The sequence below is a fragment of the Osmerus mordax genome, chromosome 4 (assembly GCF_038355195.1).
Source record: "Osmerus mordax isolate fOsmMor3 chromosome 4, fOsmMor3.pri, whole genome shotgun sequence".
In the NCBI taxonomy this organism is placed as follows: Eukaryota; Metazoa; Chordata; class Actinopteri; order Osmeriformes; family Osmeridae; genus Osmerus; species Osmerus mordax.
Window position 1 is genome coordinate 17,060,641 of NC_090053.1, and position 24,938 is coordinate 17,085,578.

The 24,938-nt window shown below is 49.9% G+C and overlaps 1 protein-coding gene across 1 annotated transcript; it reads left to right on the forward strand.

The window, feature by feature from the left end:
* Window positions 1-239: 239 nt before the first annotated feature.
* Window positions 240-24,902, forward strand: si:dkeyp-19e1.3 (USP6 N-terminal-like protein). Its single transcript, XM_067234323.1, has 14 exons — window positions 240-384; window positions 12,686-12,759; window positions 13,913-13,998; window positions 14,318-14,357; window positions 14,579-14,659; window positions 15,245-15,352; window positions 15,525-15,634; window positions 17,717-17,765; window positions 19,208-19,328; window positions 19,579-19,673; window positions 20,157-20,222; window positions 20,404-20,503; window positions 21,233-21,385; window positions 21,834-24,902. The coding sequence occupies exons 2-14, from the start codon at window positions 12,694-12,696 to the stop codon at window positions 23,258-23,260; spliced, it is 2,502 nt and encodes an 833-aa protein (XP_067090424.1). The 5' UTR covers window positions 240-384; window positions 12,686-12,693; the 3' UTR covers window positions 23,261-24,902.
* The last annotated feature ends 36 nt before the right edge of the window (window positions 24,903-24,938 follow it).

Genomic DNA, 24,938 nt, shown 5'->3' on the forward strand with positions numbered 1-24,938 from the left:
ATTTTGTGTAAAGTATCTCATTTAGTTTAGATACATAAAACCTTATTCTGTTTCTGAAGTTCCTTTGCTCTGTCAACATCCCTGTGCACATTTCTTTAGCGCGCGCGCTTCCAGCCGCTTTTAGCGCGTGCTTGTAATGTCACAGGCTGCCAGACAGTTGCGGTTCGTGGCATCTCACAAGAAAAGAGAGCGAGCGAAAGGGGGAGTGCAGTTGTCCAAATCGGCGTGGACTACTGAGAAACTGGCAAGCCAGCAAGCCCGTTTACAATAGCTATAACAGTTGTTTGGGTGCTATCTCCCCTACCAACAGTCTATGAGCGTGGAGAGGATGAGAAGAGGGATTTTCTTTTATGCTTTGAAAGCACAGAGAAGTCAGTCCAAAAGGTAACGTTAAGATCACAGTTTCTGTTCGGCTAGCTAGCTAACGTTAAATTATAAGTTGACAGCTTTTCTGTGATGGTCAGTCGAATCACAGAAAGGCGTGTGACTGTTTTGAATGACCTAACGGTTTCTGTTTTGTTTACTACGACTGTGTTGATAATGCAAATACGAACACATTTAAGCGATCTAACAGAAATAGTGGAATTGTATTCAATTGGCTTTGTTTTCTTATCTTGCACACGTTAGAAACAGCAATGTAGCAAGACAGCTACTATACTAGGACAGTCACACTGATTACAGTAATGTACTAACTGGCTACTGTAGCTAGCCATATTTACCAGCTTGCTATAACCTCACTTTAAATCGGGATATTCCACTGACTAAGATTGGCACAACCCATGGGGTTTTCCCATTGTAGTTGAGATGATAGATGCATAATCATGGTTACTCAGTGTACGCGTGAATCATTCTTGACTCTCCCACTACACTGAGCTCCCTGCATATTAACTTGGTCAGAATGATAACGCTAGTGTGCTGAGTTCCATTGGCTACTTAACCTGTGGTCATATGCGTGCTTCATTCTGGCTGCATTCTGGCTTCTCTAGCGTCTGTTCTCCGTTCTGTACAGGAAGCATCAGTGGTTTTTCATGTGGCTTGTTAACTTGGCTACACCCTCTTGCATTTGACAAACAAGGGTACATCAGGAACATACTTTAACATTAACCAGTTTGAAATACATGACAGAAGATGGCAAAGCTCCTGTCAATCTGCTGATGAGCAACTGCCAGTTTGTTTGGGCATCTGCTCAATAAGGCCTTGGAATAGATGAGAAAAGCAGGGATTTTTATGGGTGGTGAGAGGCAGTATCTCGCCCTTACCAGCTCCCAACAGACACACATATTACGTACATGCATAGACACACGCGCCACATATGCTCCAGTCAGCAAAAGCCTAGGCCAGTACATTACATCATTCCATTAACTGGAGTGATTCATATTCATTGCAGGAATGCTTGGACAGAAGCTGTATTTTTGAGTGAAAGTTACCTTAAGGTTTGTAATACATGTTTTTAGAGTGTAGAATACTTTAAACAATTGGCTGTAGCACTCAGCCTTGGTGAATGTAATGCTTGACTGTGCTTGAGGAGGAAGCCATGCATCAGAAATGTGACGGTTGCCATGCCGTTGCTAGCTGAATAAAGTGAGTCAGCCTCTCTCCCCTTGACACTATCTGATTGCTCAATCAAGCCATCCCGTTTCACTCCTTGTTTCTCTCCCTTACTCCCTCCATCACCATCTTGCTCGTGGGTTTGAAGCTGTGTCCTCATAGGCTGAAAAACTCCCTGACACACCCCTTAGATAACAACACTTGCTCACCTCATCCTCAGCTGTGTGGCAGATGCACATGTTGGGTGTCACTGACTGATTGCATCCTAACACTTGCCCTACAAGGACAAGCAGAGTGCTTCAAAGTACTTGGAGTCTGGGACATGGAATCTTGGAATGGAATGTTGCCTATCCTGTTACCAGGTTCAATATGTTCGTCTTCTCCTGTCCAGATCCTTTTTCAGGATCTGGATTTAGAAAAAAACCCTAATCTGGTGATCCTACGTGGCCGGCACAGGGTGGATCTCATTTGAAAGCTGTATCCAGCTGTAATTTGGGTTTCAGATGGTAGCACATTAGCCTTTTGTTTGTGCAAAGCTCACAGGGCTTAGCCTTGCTTCGAAACAATGAGTGTAATACCCCCTGCTAACACCAACAGGATGTGTTTCATGCATATGCCAGCGCAGGGGGATCCCAGGCCTCAGTGTTGTTTTTGTCTAATCGTAGTAAGTTACAGAGCTTCACTGGTTTATTTGGCTCAGTCTACATGCTCTTTGAATCTGTAACTATTTGGGAGATTCCTGTGTAAAACGTTTGGACTGGTTGGAATGGTGAGAGGAGGGGGTAGAGGTGTTGAGTTAAAAGAGAGCTAGACATGCTCTTAAATAAGGAAGGACAATGGGCAGACCACGCCAATCAATTACGAAAACTCAATTTCATAGAGGAAGTGCTGTAGTGATATTTTTTTGTCAACCTGGTGGATATATCTGTAAATCAAATAAAGAAAAACAAGACTATACCTGGCTGCTAGACTGAGGCTTTAATGCTAATTAAAATTAAGTATATATAGCCTTTTGTTATAAATCCTACTGTTTGGCAGTGTGGTCAGATACTAGGACGTGATTGTCTTTCTGTGCTGGTTACATCAATGGCATTCGTTGTTTTTAAACGAAAAGGATGTCCAGCGCAATGATGATATTATTCCTCTTGAAGAGCATAAATGGCTCTTTTGTCTGGCTGAAAGGCTGCCTCATGACATGGTGTCATCTGCCCCAAAGCAGGGTGTCATCTGCCCCAAAGCAGGGCATCATTAACGGATGGAGAAGGAGACAGCTGATACCAACCCCTCTCAAAGGAAATAGAGACATTTACTGTCTGTTTGTGGCCAACGTCATATCCTCTCCCTGTCTTTTGTTCTGCGTGCATCTTGGGAAACTTGGGCCAGGTTTCCGTTACTAGGCCACTGATGGGGAAGAGAAACCTATTTGAAAAACTCCAAGTCAGGTTCTGAAATTCCGAGGTGATGAAGTCAGCCTAGGTTTCTCAGTCAGTAATTGATGGCAGTGTGTGGCGAATAAACGGTAACAGCCTCAGACAAGGACATACAAAAAAAAAATCGACTCTATAGTTACAGGGCATGTGCTCACAGCCAAGGTCGTAGTACAAGGCGTGTTTGTTTGAGAGAGAGAGAGTTCTCTCCGCCATTGCATGCATCTGCTGGAGGTGTGTTATAGACACTCGCCTGACTTGCTGTGCCCCTGAGAATTATTGTCCTCCTATTCTCCTACTCCTTTCATTCAGTGAAATGAAGGTCAGACAAAGGCTGTAAAAATAGATTGTCGTCAGGCTGGTAATGGACAATGTACAAGATATAGGATAAGTTAAAGGCCAAAGCACCTGTACTTTCCTAGGTCTACCCTGGGCTACCCTGCCTCACCAGCACAAACTAGGCCCTCGCTTCCATTAAGTCTTGCTCTCGGTGGAAATGTTGCGATCAGATTTTGATCTTCCTCCATTGCTCCCCCCCATACTTACATTTAGTTGTAATCCTGACGTTGGACAGTCCTACAAGCTACATTTAGCGTGACGACCGTTGAACCAGCAGTGAAGTACCACACTCGTGCATAATGAGAGCACAGTGTTTCTGCCAGGCTTTTGGCTCCTGGCCAGCTAGCTCTCTTTGCTCATCTCTGCGTGTTTGACGTCTGTTGTGAATTCCCTCGTTTGGTGAGAAATGGAATGTTTGGTTGTGAAAGAACCTGGTGCTGCAACGCTGGGGTGATGAATCGGATTGGAGCTGGGATCCAAACTGTGGATGTTAGGCCTATATCATATCTGTGGATGTCAGGCCTATATCATATCTGTGGATGTCAGGCCTATATCATATCTGTGGATGTTAGGCCTATATCATATCTGTGGATGTTAGGCCTATATCATATCTGTGGATGTTAGGCCTATATCATATCTGTGGATGTTAGGCCTATATCATATCTGTGGATGTCAGGCCTATATCATATCTGTGGATGTCAGGCCTATATCATATCTGTGGATGTCAGGCCTATATCATATCTGTGGATGTCAGGCCTATATCATATCTGTGGATGTCAGGCCTATATCATATCTGTGGATGTTAGGCCTACATCACACTGTAACGTTGCTATTCATCTCCTTTATGGTACTGTGATGGAAGCATGGGGTACACTTCCCCAGTAACTCTCTGAATTTGATGATGGTCCTGTGCCAATGGTAGTTGCTATTTCACATTACAGTTTGGTTATTTGTTTGTCATTTCCCCTTCCCCTGGTTTAGGTTCAACACAATCCGTGTCTGTCCCTGCAATTCTACAGTGTCAAGTATACAAAAAACTCTCTCGCGACTCACACATGCCCGTACTCTCAACGTGAAGTCCTGTCTCCTCTGACATATTATTAGATGCTCTACTTCTGATTCAGCTGTCTGTGGGGAGAGACGGCTTTTTCTCACAACATGGCTTTCTCAGCAGGGTCCAGTGCTCCACTGTTTATTAATACCTTCCCCTGCACATTCCTCAACCTCCCCCCATAAACGTGCTGCCACTCTGGGAACCGAGGCGAGTGGCTTGGCCCAGGCCGCTGCATGCATTGTGCTGTCATTGTTATATTTAGATCTTTTCCCCCCTGTAGGTAGAGAGGGCCGAGGGCCAGTGGTGCTCCTCGGTTCTCAGGCCAGTCAGACCAGGCCAGTGGAAAGTTCCCCCGGGGGCCTGCTTCCACTCCTCTGACCCCATCTTGTTGTTTCCTATTTTAAAGATGGTGGTGGAGGCAGGGCGGTGAGGGACAATTTCAGACCATAATGCATCGGGGTGGGACTAGCAACCAGAGCGAGCAAGAAAGGGAGAGGGAAGGATGATGATGGAGCGCACAGTTGGACGGAGAGTTGAATGAGGAGGGGGGGGGGGGGGGGGAGCAGAGAGAGAGAGAGAGAGAGAGAGAGAGAGAGAGAGAGAGAGAGAGAGAGAGAGAGAGAGAGAGAGAGAGAGAGAGAGAGAGAGAGAGAGAGAGAGAGAGAGAGAGAGAGAGAGAGAGAGAGAGAGAGAGAGAGAGAGAGAGAGAGAGAGAGAGAGAGAGAGAGAGAGAGAGAGAGAGAGAGAGAGAGAGAGAGAGAGAGAGAGAGAGAGAGAGAGAGAGAGAGAGAGAGAGAGAGAGAGAGAGAGAGAGAGAGAGAGAGAGAGAGAGAGAGAGAGAGAGAGAGAGAGAGAGAGAGAGAGAGAGAGAGTGAGAGAGAGAGAGAGAGAGAGAGAGAGAAGAGCACAGAGAAGAGCACAGAGAAGAGCACAGAGAAGAGCACAGAGAAGAGCACAGAGAAGAGCACAGAGAAGAGCACAGAGAAGAGCACAGAGAAGAGCACAGAGAAGTGAGGGGAACAAGAGTAGAGAGCTATTCCTGGCCTCTCTCTCTGCTGCACTTCTGGATCTTGGCCCCCCGGGTCACACAGTCTCTGTGTCGCTGCTATTTTCTGCCTCAGTCCCAAACACAAACACCACTGTACTGCCTGTCCAGAGGAACGGTGGGAGGCAGACTAGACAGACGAGAGACAGCAGGAGAGAGTGTGTTTATCCCAGAGAAACATGGTTCTTCTCCAATATCAACCCCCAATCCTCTTGAGACCCAGCAATGCATTGATGTCCCCTGTAGTGGGTATTAGTTGGCAACTTCGCAACCATACTGCCCTTTGTATTCAATTATTTTGTCCAATTGAGAGGACATTCTGGGATTTTTAATGACGACCTCAGGAATAGCCATGTCATTCCAGTTTGTTTTGAAGACGGTTTATGCATTAGTTATGCATCTATGTTGTGACATTTCTTTTTAGAAGCCAAATCCAAGCACCAATGTAAAATGTGAACATTTTGAAAACTCTTCTCGAGAGTCCTTTCTATAGATCTATTCCTGTTTGTGCTTATGGATTCACTGTGGTCAAATGGACCAGCCAGTGCAGTGTGGGACTGCTTGTACCGGTGCCAGGAGGATGTTTTGGAGACGGCGGGAAACAATTGGCTGTTGTCCACGTCCACACGTGCTGGCACACCGGCAGAACAAGCTCGGTGGAGCGAGTCTCTTAGACATTTTAGGGTACATGTGTCGAAAGAAAAAACCAGGGGCCTGTCAAGTACACTTGGTCAGAAAATCTGGCTTCAGAACTGCATTTCCGTTGTGGGAAGTAGCCCGAAATATATGGGCGTTGGAAAGTGTCAGAGGCTGGCGTTATATCATTAACGCTATTACCGGTATGTCCAAAAATACTCACTCTTACATCAGCCGTTCACAGTACGAGACGATATACAAGACATGAAAATAGTCTGTAGTGTAGGGCCAGAGACTCCCAAATCGTAAGCGTAGGGACTGAGATGGATGTCTAATCTACGCTTGTCCATGTCTGTGACATCTGGGATCCATACCTACTCCTTCAAAGGGACTCGCAGCCCGTTGATTATCTCCCCGCTGGCCTGCCGGGCCTTCCTCAAGCCTGAGCCACAGTGACATCCTGATCCTCGGGCCCTTCACTCCCACACAGCGCTGCTTTGTTCCCTCTCCCAAGACCCCGAGCCACACGGGCAGGAAACGAACAAAGCATCCGTTGAGGTCCATCTCGACTGAAGTCGGCGGCGGCAATAACGTTTTTCTTATCTGGGCCCCCGGAAACCAGGCGCAGTCTGTGTGAGTATAGAGTCGCCTTTGATAGAGGGGCTCTCCGGCCTCCCTGTCTGCCTGTCTGGCCACGCAGGGAAGCGCGCGCACACGGAAACCTGGAAGTGCCGCGCTAAATTCCGACGGTATTTGCACAACGCTCCTATAGGTTTTCCCGTGACCTGCGGTGAAAGGACCCGTCTTGTGTTCTCTTTCCCTCTCTCTTTCGATGGCCCTAATGTCACACGCACAGACGCAGCCACACGGGTGTGACAACCGTCGAGAACCAAGTGGGCAGGGTTGTCATGTGGACACTGGTGCCGTGTGGTGGCTAACCGACCTTCTTCCTCTGCTGTGGCGTTAGGCTGAAGTGTCTGTCTGCACGGCTCAGCCATGACACTGAACATATAACTGAAGACATCTCTTAAAGTCCTTATTGCTCTGGGGGCTTGTGGCAAATGACCAAAATGCACATTTGCGGGGAAGACTCTCGAGGCCTGTTATTGTAGTCTGCCGTTCCAGGCCCAACGTCCGTTAGCTAAGTGCGTGCGAGAGTGCTCATGTGTGAGCATGCATACTTTTATGTGGCGATTCAGACCGTCTCCACTTCCGTGTCCTTCTATAGGCCCCCCTGCCTGTTGGTGTCCGGAATGTAAAGCAGCCTCGCCTCTAACAATGCCAGACGAGACAATAATCCGGCCGACTCACACTAAAGCACATGTATTGTTATCACCATGCACTCCGGTTAGTGGCTTTACGTCTGGCCTTTTTGAACCTACATTGATAGTAGCGCCCGCGTGCTCCATGAATACTTCATAGGGCGTTAGAGCGTCACTTATTCATACCATGTTGAGATGGCATCCTGAGACTATGCCCACGAACACGTGGCGGCTGTAGTCTGGAGTGTCGTCTGCTCTGCCCTCGTCTGACTGTACTCCAGTAGCTGCTGTGTTTGGAGTTGGCTGGGTGAGACTGTGTGTGGTGGCCTGTGCCAAGGCATGGCTCGGGGTGAAACGGGCCCGGCTGAGCAGGGCAGGGCTGGGCTGAGCATGGCAGGGCTGGGCTGAGCAGGGCAGGGCTGGGCAGGGGTTGCCTTGGGTGGGCTGAAACAGTGGAGAGGAGGCCTGGGTGGAGGAGGAGAAGAAGAAACGTTTATTCATCTTACAGGATGACGCACACAGGAGGGCTGGGTGGAGCAGGGTAGAGGGGGGGCTGGACAGAGGAGAGGGTAGGTGTGGGCTGGCTGGCCTGGCTTGGCAGCGTAACTGCTGAGGCAGAAGATCCTCAAGCTAACCCGACCATCCATGGACTGTGAACTGATCAGCCTGCAGCGTGGGCAATGGAAGTAGATTCCTGTTCTCTACCCTCTTCATGCCACCAGCAGTCTGAGGTGTGTGTGTGTGTGTGTGTGTGTGTGTGTGTGTGTGTGTGTGTGTGTGTGTGTGTGTGTGTTTGTTGTGTTCACCACCAGTAGGCCACATTTGTGGGCTAGAAGATCCAGATAATATAGATGTTATCAAGGTCATAGTACTGGATATCCCTCTGGTTCTGGTCCACGTTCAATCTCCTTACAAGTTCTCAGACGTGGGGATTTAACCCGAATTGCTCCTGGCTGACTGAATTAACCAGTCGAGCAAAATGTGACATTTTATCTGAGCCGCTGTTCCTCTGTATTCCAGCCAGGAAGTAGGCTGCGCCCCCAGTCCCAGCCTTTACACAAACTAGATATGGTGACCCCACATATATACATATACAGACGCACACACACACACACATGGCGTGTGTCCATCCGTCCTGCCCCTCCCTGCTGTTCCTCTCCACGGTGGCTGACCACAGCTGGACTGCTCCTCCCCCTAATCCCAGGCCTTTTCATCAGGACCCAGTCTAATCCACATCCAAGTCGGACTGTGACGCAGATTAACATTGATTACAAGGGAGAGCACACGAGAACAGAGAAAGTTGAGGTCAAAGCAAATGGACGAGGCTGTGAGCTCCGGTTGTGTTGAAAGGAGCCTGCAGGCTACGTCAGAGCTTCTCGGGACTTCTCATGAGAAGACCTGCAGGAGGTTCAGAGCATGCAGCACACAATCTTGCCGTGGGTTTTTGAAAACCCTGGTCCTGGAGTCCTGTTTTGTAGGCTTACCTTATGGACCGTGAATATGGAAGGCCAGGCCACGGACGTATCCTAATCATAGATGCTAGATATCTACAGCACACAGCCCAGCCCAAATGAGGAGTGACCTTCAGGCTGGGCATATTTAAATTGTCATTATTATATTCGAATTTATTTAATACTGCTGTGCTGAGATGTTATTGGTGCGCTGTAGTACAATTTTTTGTTTGCCGTGCTGCTCCACTTGTTGTTGTGGTGCTGTGCTAGTGAAAGCATATTGCGGGCCCCCTCACACATGCTAGAACTACAGCCTTCCACCGCCTCACCAACAGGAAGTGATGTCACCCTTCCCCGTATATACTCACATCCTATAGCCAGGTAATCTGATCTTGCGTGTTCACTGCCTTCCTCTTTCTCTTTGCGGCTTTGCCTCCCCGACGTTTCTCATGATATCATCCCTTACTCCGTGCAGCCCACACGTGGGCTCGGCTAAAGGGGTCACCCCGTCATTTGAACAGGTTCTCACTTCTCCTCTTCCTCCTCCTCCTCTTCCTCCTACTCGCGGCTCACCTTGTTAGGCTATTTTAAATCAAACCCACTCTCTCTCTGTCTCTCTTTTCTCTCTCCGTCTCTCTCTTTCCCTCTGTCTCTCTCACCCCCCAATTATCCTCATGCTGACTCTGCCTCTCTCTCTCTCTCTCTCTCTGTCTGTCTCCTGCGTGGGAGGCCACGCTGTAGTGCAGGACCGAAGACCGTAATCCTTCCCCTCCTCCACCTCCCCTCCTTCTGCTGACTCAGTTCTCCCTCTCGTTTTCCGTCGGTGTCGCGCGGGCTGCTCACCGCAGACAGACACCTCTCAGTCTCCCCGCCTCCAGAGAGAATCCCTCTCTGACGCCGTTCCAGCACGGGTCATGTTCCACCTGAACCTCCAGCAAGGTGGTCCTCAGCTGTGCCTGACTCACAGACGGTGTTATTTAAACAGGCGTGCTCTGTCAGCACCAGACCGTTTGGTCCCGTTAGTCATATTCTCCTGATGTGCTGACTAGCCTAACACACACACACACACGCACACACACTCAGGTCAACGTATCCGGTAACACCAGGCTCTCTGAGTCCTGTTGGGGAGGGTTAGGCTAGGGATCAGGTAGGCCTAAATCCTCACGCCCATCACGTTGAAGGAGTGCCCAGGGTTTCTTTTCTGTCCCTGAGACAACTACACACACACACACACACACACACTCACACACTCACACAATGCTATCAGCAGCATTCTTAGCCGGTTGGTCACAGAACGCAGGAAGCAAGCCTGGATGCAGATGAAGGACGAGCGTAGCAGACAAGGACCCTTCACAAGCGTAGACTCACAGACATCACAATAAAGCCCTGGCACAGATGTCAGGAGGATCTTGTTAGTCACTTCTTGTCCGAACTGTTTCCATTCAGACTGCTTTTATTAGGACCAGCTTGGACTTGTGCGACACGGCCGTGAAGTGAGCTCCATGGGCCGTACCTGGTTAGAGAATCTTGTCCTAATTGTTGTCTTTCCTCATTTAAAGGCTCCTTTAGCAGCCTTTTTTTCTGCCGCTGTTCTTGAATCTCGGCTGTGAGACCCTGGGCTGAGGGCCCTGTACTTGCCTGGGACATTTAGCAAAGACATTTCGTAGACTGTGCTGACTCTTCGACCACAAACTAAAAATAGCCGACAGATACCGAAAGGGGAAGTGGACAGGACGAAGTAATGGGAGTAGAGAGAAGTGTACACTTCATTGCAGGGTAGAGACTGGGGCCGGAGGGTAGAGACTGGGGCCGGAGGGTAGAGACTGGGGCCGGAGGGTAGAGAGTGGGGCTGGAGGGTAGAGACCGGGGCTGGAGGGTAGAGACCGGGGCTGGAGGGTAGAGACCGGGGCTGGAGGGTAGAGACCGGGGCTGGAGGGTAGAGACCGGGGCTGGAGGGTAGAGACCGGGGCTGGAGGGTAGAGACTGGATGGGGGGGGGGGGGGTCTGTTAGCAGGGAGGACAAAGGCAGCTTGTGTTCAAGTGGACTTTCCCAGCCACACCTGCTGGATGTGGAGCTGCTGACCGTGCCACAACAGTGCTTGGGGCTCCAGCTGGTCACACATGGCGACAGCCGGCAGGGAGAGGGACTCCGCTGCTGTCGTGCTGCTGTCGTGTGTCTAGTGTGAGGGCGCGAGAGCCTCCGTGTGGAGGCCTCTGTGGTGGTATCGTAGATCCTCATCTAGTATAGTGTCATATAGTGTAGTATGGTATCATAGAGGGGTGTCGTTCAGGCTTTCATGGGGCGGAGGATTACGTTTTTATAGTTTGACATTATAAAATAGACCTCAGTTTGATTGAGCTGTCAGATGAGAGCGGTGTACAGTATCATGGTGTTTTTGAGAGTTTAGGCGATGACACGGTGCAGATAATTCAAGCGTTTCTGAAACATAGGCCTTGTTCCATTTGATAACAGTTTAATGTGCTTTTTAGTTTTTACGTTAAGTGTCAGAATGTGTTTGGGTACGCTGTGCATGTTTCTGTGCCAGTGCCGTACAGTAGTCCCCCTAATATCTCTGTTATCCTAGCATAACTGGCATACTTTCCATGACCTAAAAGCAGTCTGGAAGTGTTCTTTGGTACATGAGCTGAAGGACTGTTCTCTCTCACCCACCACCTCCACCAGTGAACACCTGAGCTGCCCAGGGGACTGGGACTGGAGGGCTGGGACTGGGGGGCTGGGACTGGGGGGCTGGGACTGGGGGGCTGGGGGGCTGGAACTGGGGGCCTGGGACTGGGGGTTAGGACTGGGGGGCTGGGACTGGGGGTTAGGACTGGGGGGCTGGGACTGGGGGTCTGGGACTGGGGGTTAGGACTGTGGGGCTGGGGGTCTGGGACTGGGGGTTAGGACTGGGGGGCTGGGACTGGGGGTTAGGACTGGGGGGCTGGGACTGGAGGGCTGGGACTGGGGGGCTGGGACTGGGGGTTAGGACTGGGGGGCTGGGACTGGGGGGCTGGGGGTTAGGACTGGGGGGCTGGGGGGCTGGGACTGGGGGTTAGGACTGGGGGGCTGGGACTGGGGGGCTGGGACTGGGGGTTAGGACTGGGGGGCTCGGACTGGGGGTTAGGACTGGGGGGCTGGGGCTGGGGGTCTGGGACTGGGGGTTAGGACTGGGGGGCTGGGACTGGGGGTTAGGACTGGGGGGCTGGGACTGGAGGGCTGGGACTGGGGGGCTGGGACTGGGGGGCTGGGAAGATTGTACTGGGGGGCTGGGACTGAAAACAGCTGTGGCCTAATGAGGGTGCCAGGCCCTCCTCACCATCCACCCATTCTCCCACGTTCCCATGGGGCTACGCAACAGACAACAACACGCACGCACACACACAGACACACACACACACACAGCTTGTCATGACCCCAACCTCCTGGCTCAAGCCTCCTGCCTGTTACCGTCCCTCAACATGATTAGCCCAGATGCAGCACAGACCCAAACAGCTACTTGCCTCTACCCAATCAGCCGAGCTCAGCATCAACCTGGCGGCTGTCTCTCCCAGGCCCCCTCCTTCACGGCTGTCTCTCTCTCCCTTTGCTTGATGGCGAGCGAAACAGAGAAGCACAAAGCTAGTGCTCCGCACCTGGTCAAGAACACGCAGGAACCACGGGCTGGTGCATGGACTCCTCAGTCCCTGCCTGGTTTTAGAACTTTCATTCTTACTGGGTGTTTGCTGAGCAGGACACAGTGAGAAGGCCACTGTCTGTGCGTGACTTGGTAGACAGTTCTACGAATGTCCATTTAGTTGTACAGCCCATTTCCACAAGTACATAACGGATGACTTCTCAGCTGGCTGAACACATTCATCATCCTTTCTCCTCTTCCTCCCCCCCCCCCCCCCCCCCCCCCCACCCATCTTCTTTGATTTTCCAGATTTTGACATGAAGAAGGACGTAGACACGCTGATTGCCGAGGAGCGGGCGGACACCATCTCCAAATATGACAAGGTGCGTGGGCGCCGCAGGCAGCCTCGGAGAGCTGCTCTGTGGCTGCACTGAACCGCAGGTCTCACAGACGCCGTGGAGACGGCCAGACCAGCAGTCATGCAGCTTTTTCTTTCTTTCTTCTTCACTTCCTTTGAATATGATTAACGGTAGTACGCTCTCTCTATGGACTGTCAATCGACTCTGTGGACGGTCTTTTGACAGTCTACTGATGAGCTATGGGCAGCCTATGGACTTAAGTGGTCTGTAGGCAGTCTATGGTGAGTGACCAAGTCAAAGCAAACGTGTCACAGAGAGCTAGGTGCCTTGTTACCCGCTTCTAAACGTCTCTCTCTGGGAGAGACTGCATCCTCGCCTGCTCTCTCTGGGAGAGACTGCATCCTCCCCTGCTCTCTCTGGGAGAGACTGCATCCTCCCCTGCTCTCTCTGGGAGAGACTGCATCCTCCCCTGCTCTCTCTGGGAGAGAGATCCTCCCATTCCCTGCCTGCCAGCCTCCGCAGCTCAGCTCCTGCCTCACTCTCCTCCATCTTACAGACATATTTGCTGATAAGTAGATGCAAAGCAAAATGACAGACCTCGCTATAATGTAAATCAGTCCATGTCCCAAAGTGGGTTCAAATTCCCATCCCTCCTGTGCGTTGCTCTGGATAAACGCGCCTGCTAAATGAATACAGTGTTTGTTTATTCTTTTGGTGTCCAACTGAGGGTGAATATGAACGCTTTGCCCCACATAGTGAGTCTCCAGGCCCCAGAGCAGTGTCTGGCATCTGTCAACTCTGAACAGATTAGGGCAGGCAGAGGAAATGGGTGATTAGAGGTTGGGTCGATTAATGACAGCCCACAGCTGTATGTGTGTGTGTGTGTCTGTGTGTGTGTGTGTGTGCGTGCTGGGGAACTGTTAATGACCATGGAACATATAGATTGTGGTTGCAGTACTCAGTGAACAATTAGGAACTTACACAACCATATAATCACTCCCTCATTTAGTTATTTGTTTGTTCTAGAAAAAGATCTTATAGGTGGCATGCCAAAATGATGAAAAAAATATTCATATTTATGATCTTCCAGAATTACGACCTGTTGACTGTCAACTTCTGATGACTTGTTTGATAAACACATGGCCGTGTTTCTGTGTGTGTGTGTGTGTACTTCCAGGGCAGGCAGGAAGGCGTCCACATTGACCCCTGGGAGGATGCTGACTACAGCATCTATAAGGTCACTGACCGCTTTGGCTTCCTGCAGTAAGTCTCTGTGACAGAGAGGGCTGCTCGGCCATTGTGTGGTCTTCAACTGGGGGCTGGAGATCCCTGGGAATTGGCAGGGATCTGGTTCAGGTTTAGGTTAGGGGGCTAAGGGTGTGATACACACACACACCCATACTCATAGACACACACATCTCCATTCCCAGACACACTCACACACCTCCATACTCACAAAACACTTACGCACACACAGCGCTGTAATAGACAGGTCGACACAGAGTAGATTCTATTCATCCAGCCAGATATTAACAGATGTGTAAATCGGACACGTAGTTGACTTGTGTTTCTGCCCTCTTAGTGAGGAGGAGTTGCCCACACCGAGTACTCTGGAGGAGAAGGTACGTACAGCAGGCGGAGGCTTGGTGACGTGTGTGTGTGTGTGTGTGTGTGTGCGTGCATGAGTATGGAGGTGTCTGTGAGTGGAGGATGGGTGTGTGTGTGTGTGTGTGTGTGCAGTGCCATCCATGACTAATACCCATAGTAGATCAACGTGCACTGGAGTATTATAGCTTGAAGGACCTCTGGTATTCACCATGTTGCCCCCCCCCCCCCTCCCCAGCATAAGCAGCTGGAGATTGAGCGGGTGGACAAATGGGTGAAGATGGTGAAGAAGTGGGACAAGTACAGGAACAGTGAGAAGGTGAGGGTCTACAGCTAATGACCACAGGAATAAGGTTGGGGCCTGGAACCAATGACTGTAGATAAAAGGTAAAGACCTAGAACTGATTACCATAGGTATGTGGTTATATGTAAAATCAAGGGGGGATTTGAACCTGCGACCTCTTGATCAGCAGTCAAACGCTTTACCACTAGGCACTGAAAACGACTGATGATAGATGTTTAGGGTCTAGAACTAATGACTATGGGTACCTTTTAAGGTGAGGGTTTTGAAGTGAAGACCATGAATACTAGCTGAGGGGAAGACATTACTGTCATTCGTTTCCAAGTCTTCATTTTACAAACAAGTAATCACAGTGATCTCTACTGAAGGTGGCTTGCTGGTAACGTGTGTGTGTGTGTGTGTGTGTGTGTGTGTGTGTGTGTGTGTGTGTGTGTGTGTGTGTGTGTGTGTGTGTGTGTGTGTGTGTGTGTGTGTGTGTGTGTGTGTGTGTGTGTGTGTGTGTGTGTGTGTGTGTGTGTGTGTGTGTGTGTGTGTGTGTGTGTGTGTGTGTGTGTGTGCGTGCGTGCGTGCGTGCGTGCGTGCGTGCGTGCGTGATTTTTATAGATGACAAAGCGGGTGTATAAGGGCATTCCTCTACAGCTAAGGGGTCAAGTCTGGGCCCTCCTGCTGGATATTGAGAAGGTCAAGCAGGAAAACTCAGGCAAATATGAGGTGAATGACTGATAGTACACTCCTGCCTATTCTGGCACGTGTCCATTGCATATCCAAACTACAAATGGTAGAATTTAAATTAACCACACAGAATGAATCTGTTGATTAATTGTGTTGTCATAATCATCATCGTCACCAACAACAATGTTGACAGTTTTTATTGTTTGGACAGAAAATGAAACAGCAAGCAAGGGATTTCTCAACAGAAATCAAACAGATTGACTTGGACGTGAACAGAACCTTCCGGAACCACATAATGTTCAGGGACCGCTTCGGAGTCAAGTACGTGTAATTATGTCTGAACACACACACACAGACGCACACAAACATAGATACTTAACATGGATAGGATGACTATGGCACTGACCTTTGGTGGCTATTTTGTAACTGATAAGAAGTCTGTTTCACTGGCTCCTGACTTTGTTTTGGTTGGGCGTCTCCAAAGCTTTGACTGTTGATGTTGCATGTCCTCTCGTCTGTAAGTGTACTACAGGACTGAACTGACGCCCTAACACACTCACACACACACAAACACACACACCATCACAGTCATACACACACAAAAACATAGACACACTCTCATACATGCCACCACGCACACACACACACACAGACCAAACCAAAACAAGTGTGGTTTCCTCTCAGTATTTAATTAGCCTTCCTGTCAGTGTGCGAGGCCCCACAGGAAATAGCACTCATACGGAAACAAACGCACACACCTGCACGCATCAATGTAGCGTGGCAAACTTGCATGCACCATGTATCCTAACAATGTGTTAACATTAGGGTGTTAACACAGCCACACAACCAGTTAGAGAAGGAAATGACACCAAACCAACCTGCAGTGTTCATGCACCTGTCACAAGCATGTCTCAGAATAGGTGTGACCCAGGCTAAATTCAATGGGGTTTTCATAAGCAGTTGGCCTTTGTCGGAGTGATGTGCCCCCCCCCCCCCCCCCCCCCCCCCCCCCCTGATATCATTGTCCTATTTCAACCAAACGGTTTGAATACAAACAGAAATACCGTTACATCCTGCCCGAGCCTTCTCTGCCTGTCAACAGCTGGGTGTTCACTGCTCACACACAAACACACACACACACAAACACACACGCACAGTTATTTAAAGCTCCTCTCCTGTCTCTGTCTATACGGTCAGTATTTACTCCATAGCCCCTGGACCCCTGGCTAATTGTCCACATTACATCAGTTGATGCATTGACATAGACCAGTGTGCCTGTGTGCATGCCAGTCTGTCTGTCCTGGGCACACCCCACACGGGGTGCTGTGTGACAGAGAGTGTTGAAGGGCCAGACGGGCGGGGAAACGCTGCCGGCACAATCACAGGGGTTTGGAGCCAGTGAAGCATGAACGCGCACACTCTTGATGCGGATGCTTGATCAATGACATATGTGCACACTCCACGCACACACATTATTTTCTGTGGAACTTCGAGGGCCTTTTGTAGAGCCCAACTGATTTATTGGCGCATTTTCTATCGGTATTATAAATCGGTTAACTATCGGTATCGCCATTTATAATGGCCGATATTTTTTAATTTAATTTGTTTATTTATCAGATCTTGGGAATGTCTCACTCATCTCTCTTCTACTCTCTCTCTCTCTCGCACGCACGCACACACGCACACACACACACACACGCACACACACACACACACACCCTTCATTATCAACTGAACATGGATGTGGGCAGGATAGCTCTCTGCCAGGGAGGAGTATAATGAAGGGTAGAGTGGACGAATATCCAGGACAACTTTGATTACAGCAGTGTAGTAGAACAGTCCTGATTGGGTTAGAGTAAAGTACAGAGGTTCTGAGGGAGTTGTAGTACAATACAGTGATCCAGATGACGTTTGGGTTCCAACGTTATACTACAAAGGTTCAGAGAGAAGCTTGGTTTCTGCCTGACATCCTGTGCCTTAACTCCCAACGGATGGGGGTCATGCAGGGACTGGATGGCTCATGAATGAGTAATCGTTCCTCACGCTTTTTTAAAATTTGCTTAACAATCCCTCTCCCACTTTTAATAACTGAAGACTGGGTTCACCTCCGAAGACTAAATTAAGTTATACGATCTCTTCAAAGGATCTCCTCTTGTGTTATGCACCTGGTATCCCAGCATGTTGAACTGAATCTAAACGTGATGATCCTCTCTCTCTCTCTCTCTCTCTCTCTCTCTCTCTCTCTCTCTCTCTCTCTCTCTCTCTCTCTCTCTCTCTCTCTCTCTCTCTCTCTCTCTCTCTCTCTCTCTCTCTCTCTCTCTCTCTCTCTCTCTCTCGCTCACACTCTTTCTCTCGCTCACACTCTCTCTCTCTCTTTATACCTCTCTTTCTCTCTCCCCACAGGCAGCAGGCTCTGTTTCACGTGCTAGCGGCCTACTCTGTCTACAACACGGTGAGTGCGTGTGAAGGTCTACGTCTGTGAGCATGAGCGCGTGCGTCTGCATCTGTGACAGCGCGCGCACACTTGTGCGTGTTGCATAACACGGCAAAGCGCTGCGTACGATTTACAATGCAGGAGGGGGGACCCAACGAGCACAGCCGCTCTCTTCCCACCAACGCCACAGCCTGGAGGGGCATCTCTTATTCACGAGGCAGATCTGCCTGCATGTACAGCAACACCGCACACCGGCCAGACCAATGGTACGGCAGCTGCTCTCCAGTTCCTCAGCGCGACGGCGCCGTCATAACTCGTGAGAGGAGCAAGTTCAGCTCGACGTTGGTGGTTCGAAGAGGGCAGGAAATGTCGGAGGAGCCGTGCGAGGGGGGCCGGGCCACGCCAGTGTCAGAGACTGTCTGTGTAGGACGGCCTGTACACTTTTGAATCCAAGAGAATGCCACGAACATCAACAATCCAGTATCCAGTCCCCCAGTCAGGCTAACCCGAAGGACCGAGTTGCGTAGCCGTACTCGAGGCAGCTGTGCTTCCTCCTTAATCCCATGATCCTCTCCTCTGGGTTGAAGACGACCTCCGCCCACCGAGGTCAGAGAGTTGACAGTTGGGCCCGATGACCATGTCACCGTTGTCATGCACTTCATCTGCTCAGTGAGCCTGTGTTTGGCTCACCACTGGGGATGTGCAGCCACGGTAGTTCAACAGGATTTGTCGGTGTCGTGAGGACGTGCATTTGCCAGATGAGGGGAGGGGAGGGGTGGGGGGGATATAATGTATTATGGTTGGTTGGTTATCTTCTGATTTATCCCAACATAAACACAGAGACACACTTGTGTACACACACGGTTTTCCCCATATACATACTGTACATGCATTATTTTGCACACGGTACATACGGACACACACATGCTCAAACACACACACACACACCTGCCCTGCCAAGTCTTTTTCTGTGGGGGGGGGGGGGGGGAGTATGGTCCTGTTTTTGGAGCCAGAGGAAACGGCCATGTGCTGTCCTCCTTTCTCTGCCCCCCTGAAACTGGGTCAGCTGGAAAGAGGGAGGGGGGGGGAACGGGAGAGGGATCCCCGTTTAGCTGTCACGCACGGAGAGGGGTGGGGAAGGAATGCTGGAAAGGGAGGCGGAGAATGTTTAGCTTATCCCCAAGATTCTTCTCTGAACTGAGTCTAGTTCCATCAATGTCAGAGGTTTGGTCAGAGGTTTAGCAGTACTAAGTGGGATTAGAATATAATTAAATATACAATAAAATAAAATATAAGTTGCCGTAAATTACAATATAAAAATACAAATATTACAAATATTACAAAAAATACAAATGTACAAGATACCATTTTGTAATGCCAGGGTCTGCTAAGTTTATAGGGTATCATAGTAATACTAATAATAACCCTGTTCTGCGCTCATCTGCCTTGCTCCCCCACAGGAAGTGAGCTACTGCCAGGGCATGAGTCAGATTGCGGCCATCCTGCTCATGTACCTAAACGAGGAGGACGCCTTCTGGGCGCTGTCCCAGCTCCTCACCAACACCAAGCACGCCATGCATGGTGAGAGGAGGGACTAGGGAAAGAGGGGGAATTTCAGCCGACCAAAGCCACCCCCCCCCCACCACACACACACACACACACGCACACACCGGGTTTTGGTCGGGTAAAATTAGGTCGCTTCGGATAAAAGCATCTGCAAAATAAATACATTGTTACTAGTTAAATGGGGGTCACTGACAGCATGTTCAGTATTAGAGTCGTCTTCACTCCTGTGTCTCTCTCTTTCTGTCTCTGTCTCTCTCTCTCTCAGGCTTCTTCATCCCTTGTTTCCCTAAGCTGCACCGCTACCAGGCCCACCATGAGCAGATCCTCTCCAAACTGCTGCCCAAACTCAAGAAACACATGGTAAGTTGCTGCTGAGGTACTATAATATTGCTCACCGTGCCTGGTACTGAGGAGGGCCTGGTACCTGAGGTGGGCCTGGTACTGTGGAGGGCCTGGTAGCTTATTTTGCTGCTGTACTGAATGTACTTGTATGTCACTATAGATAAAATCATTTGATAATTGAATAAAATGTCAAATGCCACAGATGACAATGTATATACGTTTACATTTAGATATACAACAAGTGCAAATAGTGCTATATAATAAAATACTATAAATGCACAGCTATATGTAAAGGCCTGAGAATACAATGAGTGACTATACAATGAGTGACTAGAGTGTTTACAAACCTTTTCCCTAGCACATAACAGAAATTCCTACCGTCTCATCCAAGTTACAGCATAGAGACGTCATGGTGCAAGGTGTTTGGACCACTGGGAATGATAGAATGGTTAAAATGTTCCTCTAAATCCTTTTCCGTTCTATTGTCTCCCTCTTCTCAAGGACAAGGAGCAGATGTCTACAGGCATTTATACCACCAAGTGGTTCCTGCAGTGTTTCATTGACAGGGTGAGACAGCACTTCTCTGAACCCACCTTTCTTTTGTCATGGAGAAAACATTCTCCTAAACATCTGTGTACTCACGGTTCTTATGTTATGGTCTCTCTGTCTGTCTGTCTTTCTCTGTCTGTCTGTCTTTCTCTCTTTCTTTCTTTCTTTCTTTCTGTCTTTTCTTGTGTGGCTGTCCCAGACCCCGTTCACCTTGACGCTGCGTTTGTGGGACATCTACATCCTGGAGGGGGAAAGGGTCCTCACCGCCATGGCCTACACCACCCTCAAACTACACAAGAGTAAGTCCTAACACCACCCTCAAACTACACAAGAGTAAGTCCTAACACCACCCTCAAACTACACAAGAGTAAGTCCTAACACCACCCTCAAACTACACAAGAGTAAGTCCTAACACCACCCTCAAACTACACAAGATAAGTCCTAACACCACCCTTAAACTACACAAGAGTAAGTCCTAACACCACCCTCAAACTACACAAGAGTAAGTCCTAACACCACCCTCAAACTACTCAAGAGTGAGCAGGGTGATGTCATCTTCTGTGCTCCGTAAGTCAGATAAAGCAGTTGTCTGGCCACACGACTGCTTCGTTAGATTACATCACACACACACGGTTGGCTGGCTCTTATCTTCCTCGCTTACATAATGTTGCCGGTTGCTATGGAGAAGGGGAATCCCATCTCCTTATTGGATGCTCTCTATGGAGAGCCTAAGATGATTGGCTGAAGACTCTCAATACATCAGCTTACGTGCAATTTCTTCCCGGAGATCAGTCATTTACTGCTCTGCTCTATTCTGCTCTATTCTTCTCTACTTGTCTCTGCTCTACTCTATCTTACTGTACTTTACTATGCTCTGTTCTAATATACTCTACCTTACTCTGCTATGCTCTGCCCTGCTCTACTCTTAACCTGATGCTTCTCGGTGTTCACCAAATGAACTCCCCGAATGGTCTCTCTTCCCTTGTGTGGCGTCCCTGTGCTGCCTGGCCGTGCTGGGGTGTCACCAGAGCGCCTGCTCAAGCTGCCCATGGAGGACCTGCGGGAGTTCCTGCAGGAGGACCTGGCCGTGTCCTTCCACCTGCCCGACGACGGCGTGGTGGAGCAGCTGCACGCCGCCATGACGGAGCTCCGCAGGATGAGGCTGGACCTCCCACCACCAGGTGGGGCTGTCACATTTACCGCTGTGTCTCTCTCTCAATCTCTCTCTCGATCTCTCTCTCTCTCTCACTTTCTCTCAGTCGTTCTTGCATTCCATTCATTTCACATTTGACCCCAAGCCACGTACCAGTAGTGCGTGTAGAAAAGTACAGCAGATGATCTGGGTCAGAAGGGCAGAGTTCTTAAAGTGTTTTGGTGGTCAGAGTCAAGGAACGGTCGGTACAGTGTTGACCAGGCACGTCACAGAGCAAGCACATCTCAGATACCACCTCTGTTGGGACGCGGCCTAGCCCTGCTTCCGAGCCAAGCCAGTCGCTAACTGGCTAGCTATTGAACTGATTGTGGATCGATTTGTCACATACGTCCCCCTATTAGACTGTCTGTCGCGCTCATGCTCTGTAGAGGTTAACACTAAACCCTCTTCACGTCTTTCCTCCCCTCCATTCGTAGCCAAGTCGGACGAGCTGCCCAAGATGCCCCTGGGTGAGGAGAGGCCTGTGCTGCTCATGCCCCTCCAGCCTGAGCCCCCTCCAGAGCCCCAGGACCAGCCCCAGCACCCAGACACCCTCACCCTGGACCGCAGCCCTTCCCCCGAGAAGCCCCAGGACACCGCACAAACCACATCCCCAGATCCAGTTCTAGTGCACAAGCAGGCCCCCACCCCCCCGGAGAGGCCCAAACCGAGCCGAGCCGTCCCCCCTCCTCCACCGCCCAGAGCGGACGACAAGCCCCATGCGGGGGTCGGGGGGGTAAGGGAAGGGGGCGAGAGGTGTCGGGGCGTCCCTGGAGACGGGAGCCGACCTAGGGACGGGGACCACGGCCAGGAAGTCAAGCCTGGAGGTGTGGAGCCCAGGGGACAGCCAGAGGACTGGCCCCCGCCTTACGACCCCCCTGCCCTGGGTGTTCCTGCGATGCAGCCTGAGGCCGAGGCCCTGGAGCTCCCAGACCTGCCGCCTCCACCTCTCTTTTACGCAGAGGAGGACAGTCTGGCCTCCTTTGACCCTGGAGCACCCTGCCTGGAGACGGGGAGCATTCCGGGGCCGTATCAACCTCACCCCTCTACCTCCCCCCCTGCTCCCTGTCTGGGGCCACAGGTTCGGCCTCTTCGGGTTCCCCTTCCCAGCCAGCGCCCCCCTCCGCCTACATCCCTGGACCTCATTCCAGAGGAGCCCCGACCTTCTGTGCCGCGCCTCCCCCGCGCCGCCTCCTCGCCCCCCATGCTGCCCCCCAAGCCCACCAAGTTTCCCGTCGCTCTCTCTGTGCCCATGGCCGTGGGGGACCGACGTCCCTCCAACTCCTCCCAATACGACAACCTCTCTGAGGCTGACGAGGAGGTGGACAGGCTGCTGGAGATGGCTACCACCGTTTCCCAGAGGCCCTCTCTGGCCTGCAGTCCTCAGGAAACAGGCCTACTCCCAACACCCATGCCAATACAGGAGTATGACCCCACAGACTACCCCCTCCCGCCTCCGCCCGTTTACCTCCCTAAACCCGATCTGAGAGCCTTCCCCCCGACCCCCTCTCCTCCTCCGCCCTCGTTCTGCGCCCTCCCCGCCCTCCCCCAGGAGCCAGACTGTGAGGAGCAGAACAGCTGGGTCCGGGACTCCATCATCCCCCCTCCTCCTCCCTGCTTTGCCGACAGAATCACCCCATTCCAGTGTGCCCCCCACCTCCACACAGACGCGCACAGAGCCACGTCATCCCGCCAGGCCTACCCCCAGCCAGTGTCCAGGGGCCACTCGGCCTACCCAGGGCACGCCCTCCTTCCTGGTTCACCCTCAGGTCAGACTCCAAGGGTCCCGGCCGTTCAGTCCAGCCCAGACTTTTACAGGATGCACACAGGAAGCCATCAACTGCCCAAATCAGTCACCTTCTAGTGCGGAGGTTAGGGACTAGTAGGTGTAGAAGGCTGCGGGCAGGGCCATGGTCCTGGCCGTCGGGGTCAAACTCGACCACTGTTACCTATCATGCGACATTTCTTAAAGAGGCTTGAGTCAAATGGCTTTAAAACGAACTTTTGTCTTCAGGTGGGTCCGAGTTTCATTATTTAGGGTGATTGCATTATTCCAGGCAAGATCCATTAAGCACAGATAAGAAGCATTCGTAACGAATCCAATTGGCCTATTCAAAGTATTTTGACAAGCCTGTTGCTAAATGAAGAACATGAGCCTGTTTTATGGCCAGTCCCATGTCTGTGTCTTTTCAGGTCTTGTGACCTGATTAAGCTTTTTCATACTTTGTACAAACATTTGATGTGTTCTCGTGTTTTTTAAGGGCAATTACACTTTTATATATGTTCCATTTAACTTAAATTGAAGGTGGAATTGTTCCCTGGTCCAAACTTTTGTATGCCTCACAAAAGGCAAGGATGTTTGTGTTTGTGTGGGAGTGCTTGGTAGTGATATGTGTGTTTGAATATCAAGATACAACATTAATCTTTTTTCAGTGCTGGTGTGGTAACCCCTTTCAAAATACTGCAGCAATTGAAAAGAATCGTTTCATCATCAAAGCACTTCCTGTCTTTCATTTCCAGCTTCCTGTTACGACAGTGTCTTAACCAATCACAGGTTGGTTCCTCAGTCTTCCCAGCTGTAGGATTTCCTCAACATCGAACTCAAGGGCTTTTCTAGTTAGCATGCAAGCTAAATGTTTGTAAAGCACCAAACGCCTGAAGCTGCTGTTCCTTTAGAACAAAACTGTACTGTGGTTGGCTGTGAGCAGGCTCACACAACTCAGTACCCTGTTACACACTGTTGATAAACACACATGCACACACAACTGTGGCCTGTGGGAAGCCTCGAATAACTTTTGGCATTTAAGTTATTGTTCGAAAGTCTATGTTTATCAGCAGACCAACAATTTGTGTTTGAATTTACCAGCAGCAGGGTCTTGTCTCTCTCTTTCACTCTCTCTCTCATCCATGGTGCAATAGAACCTGTTGTACTGTAAATAGCATGTTTCACAGATATAGGGCTGAGTCCCATCTAAGTGTATATTCATTTGTGTTGGAGTCAGCTGTTTACCCTGTGATTACCTTTTCAACCCCTTCAATAACGTTCTTGAGTTTCAATCTGGTTTGTGTTTGATAGGCATGTGACTTCACAAGCAATAATGTACTGTAAATAATTATATAAAGATTTATATCTGTACGAAGACAAGCTAAACAACACATTGTGGGAGGGAACCTTAGTAGATTTTCAAGAGTCGTACAAAGTAAGGTCACGCTCTTCAAAAGAATTTGAAAACAAACAATGCACAAAATACAGGGAGACTCCAAAGTCCCACTACCAAGCCTGCTGTTGTTCAAAGCAGTGGCACCACCTAGTGGAGAAAGTGAGAACAGACTAACCCTGAAGCTAAAACTGCCTGTCTAGAAAAGGTGCATGTTTAAAACACCAGCATTCACAGAGGGAGGTGTTTTGTATGAATCGGAAGTTGAGCCATACTGTACAGGAAAAAGGATTTTCGGTTGGAAACATTTATAACTGTTGCTGATTTATTAAATTATATACAGACCTACCAGCCATGTATGTTTGGTCCATTTAGTTATTTTCT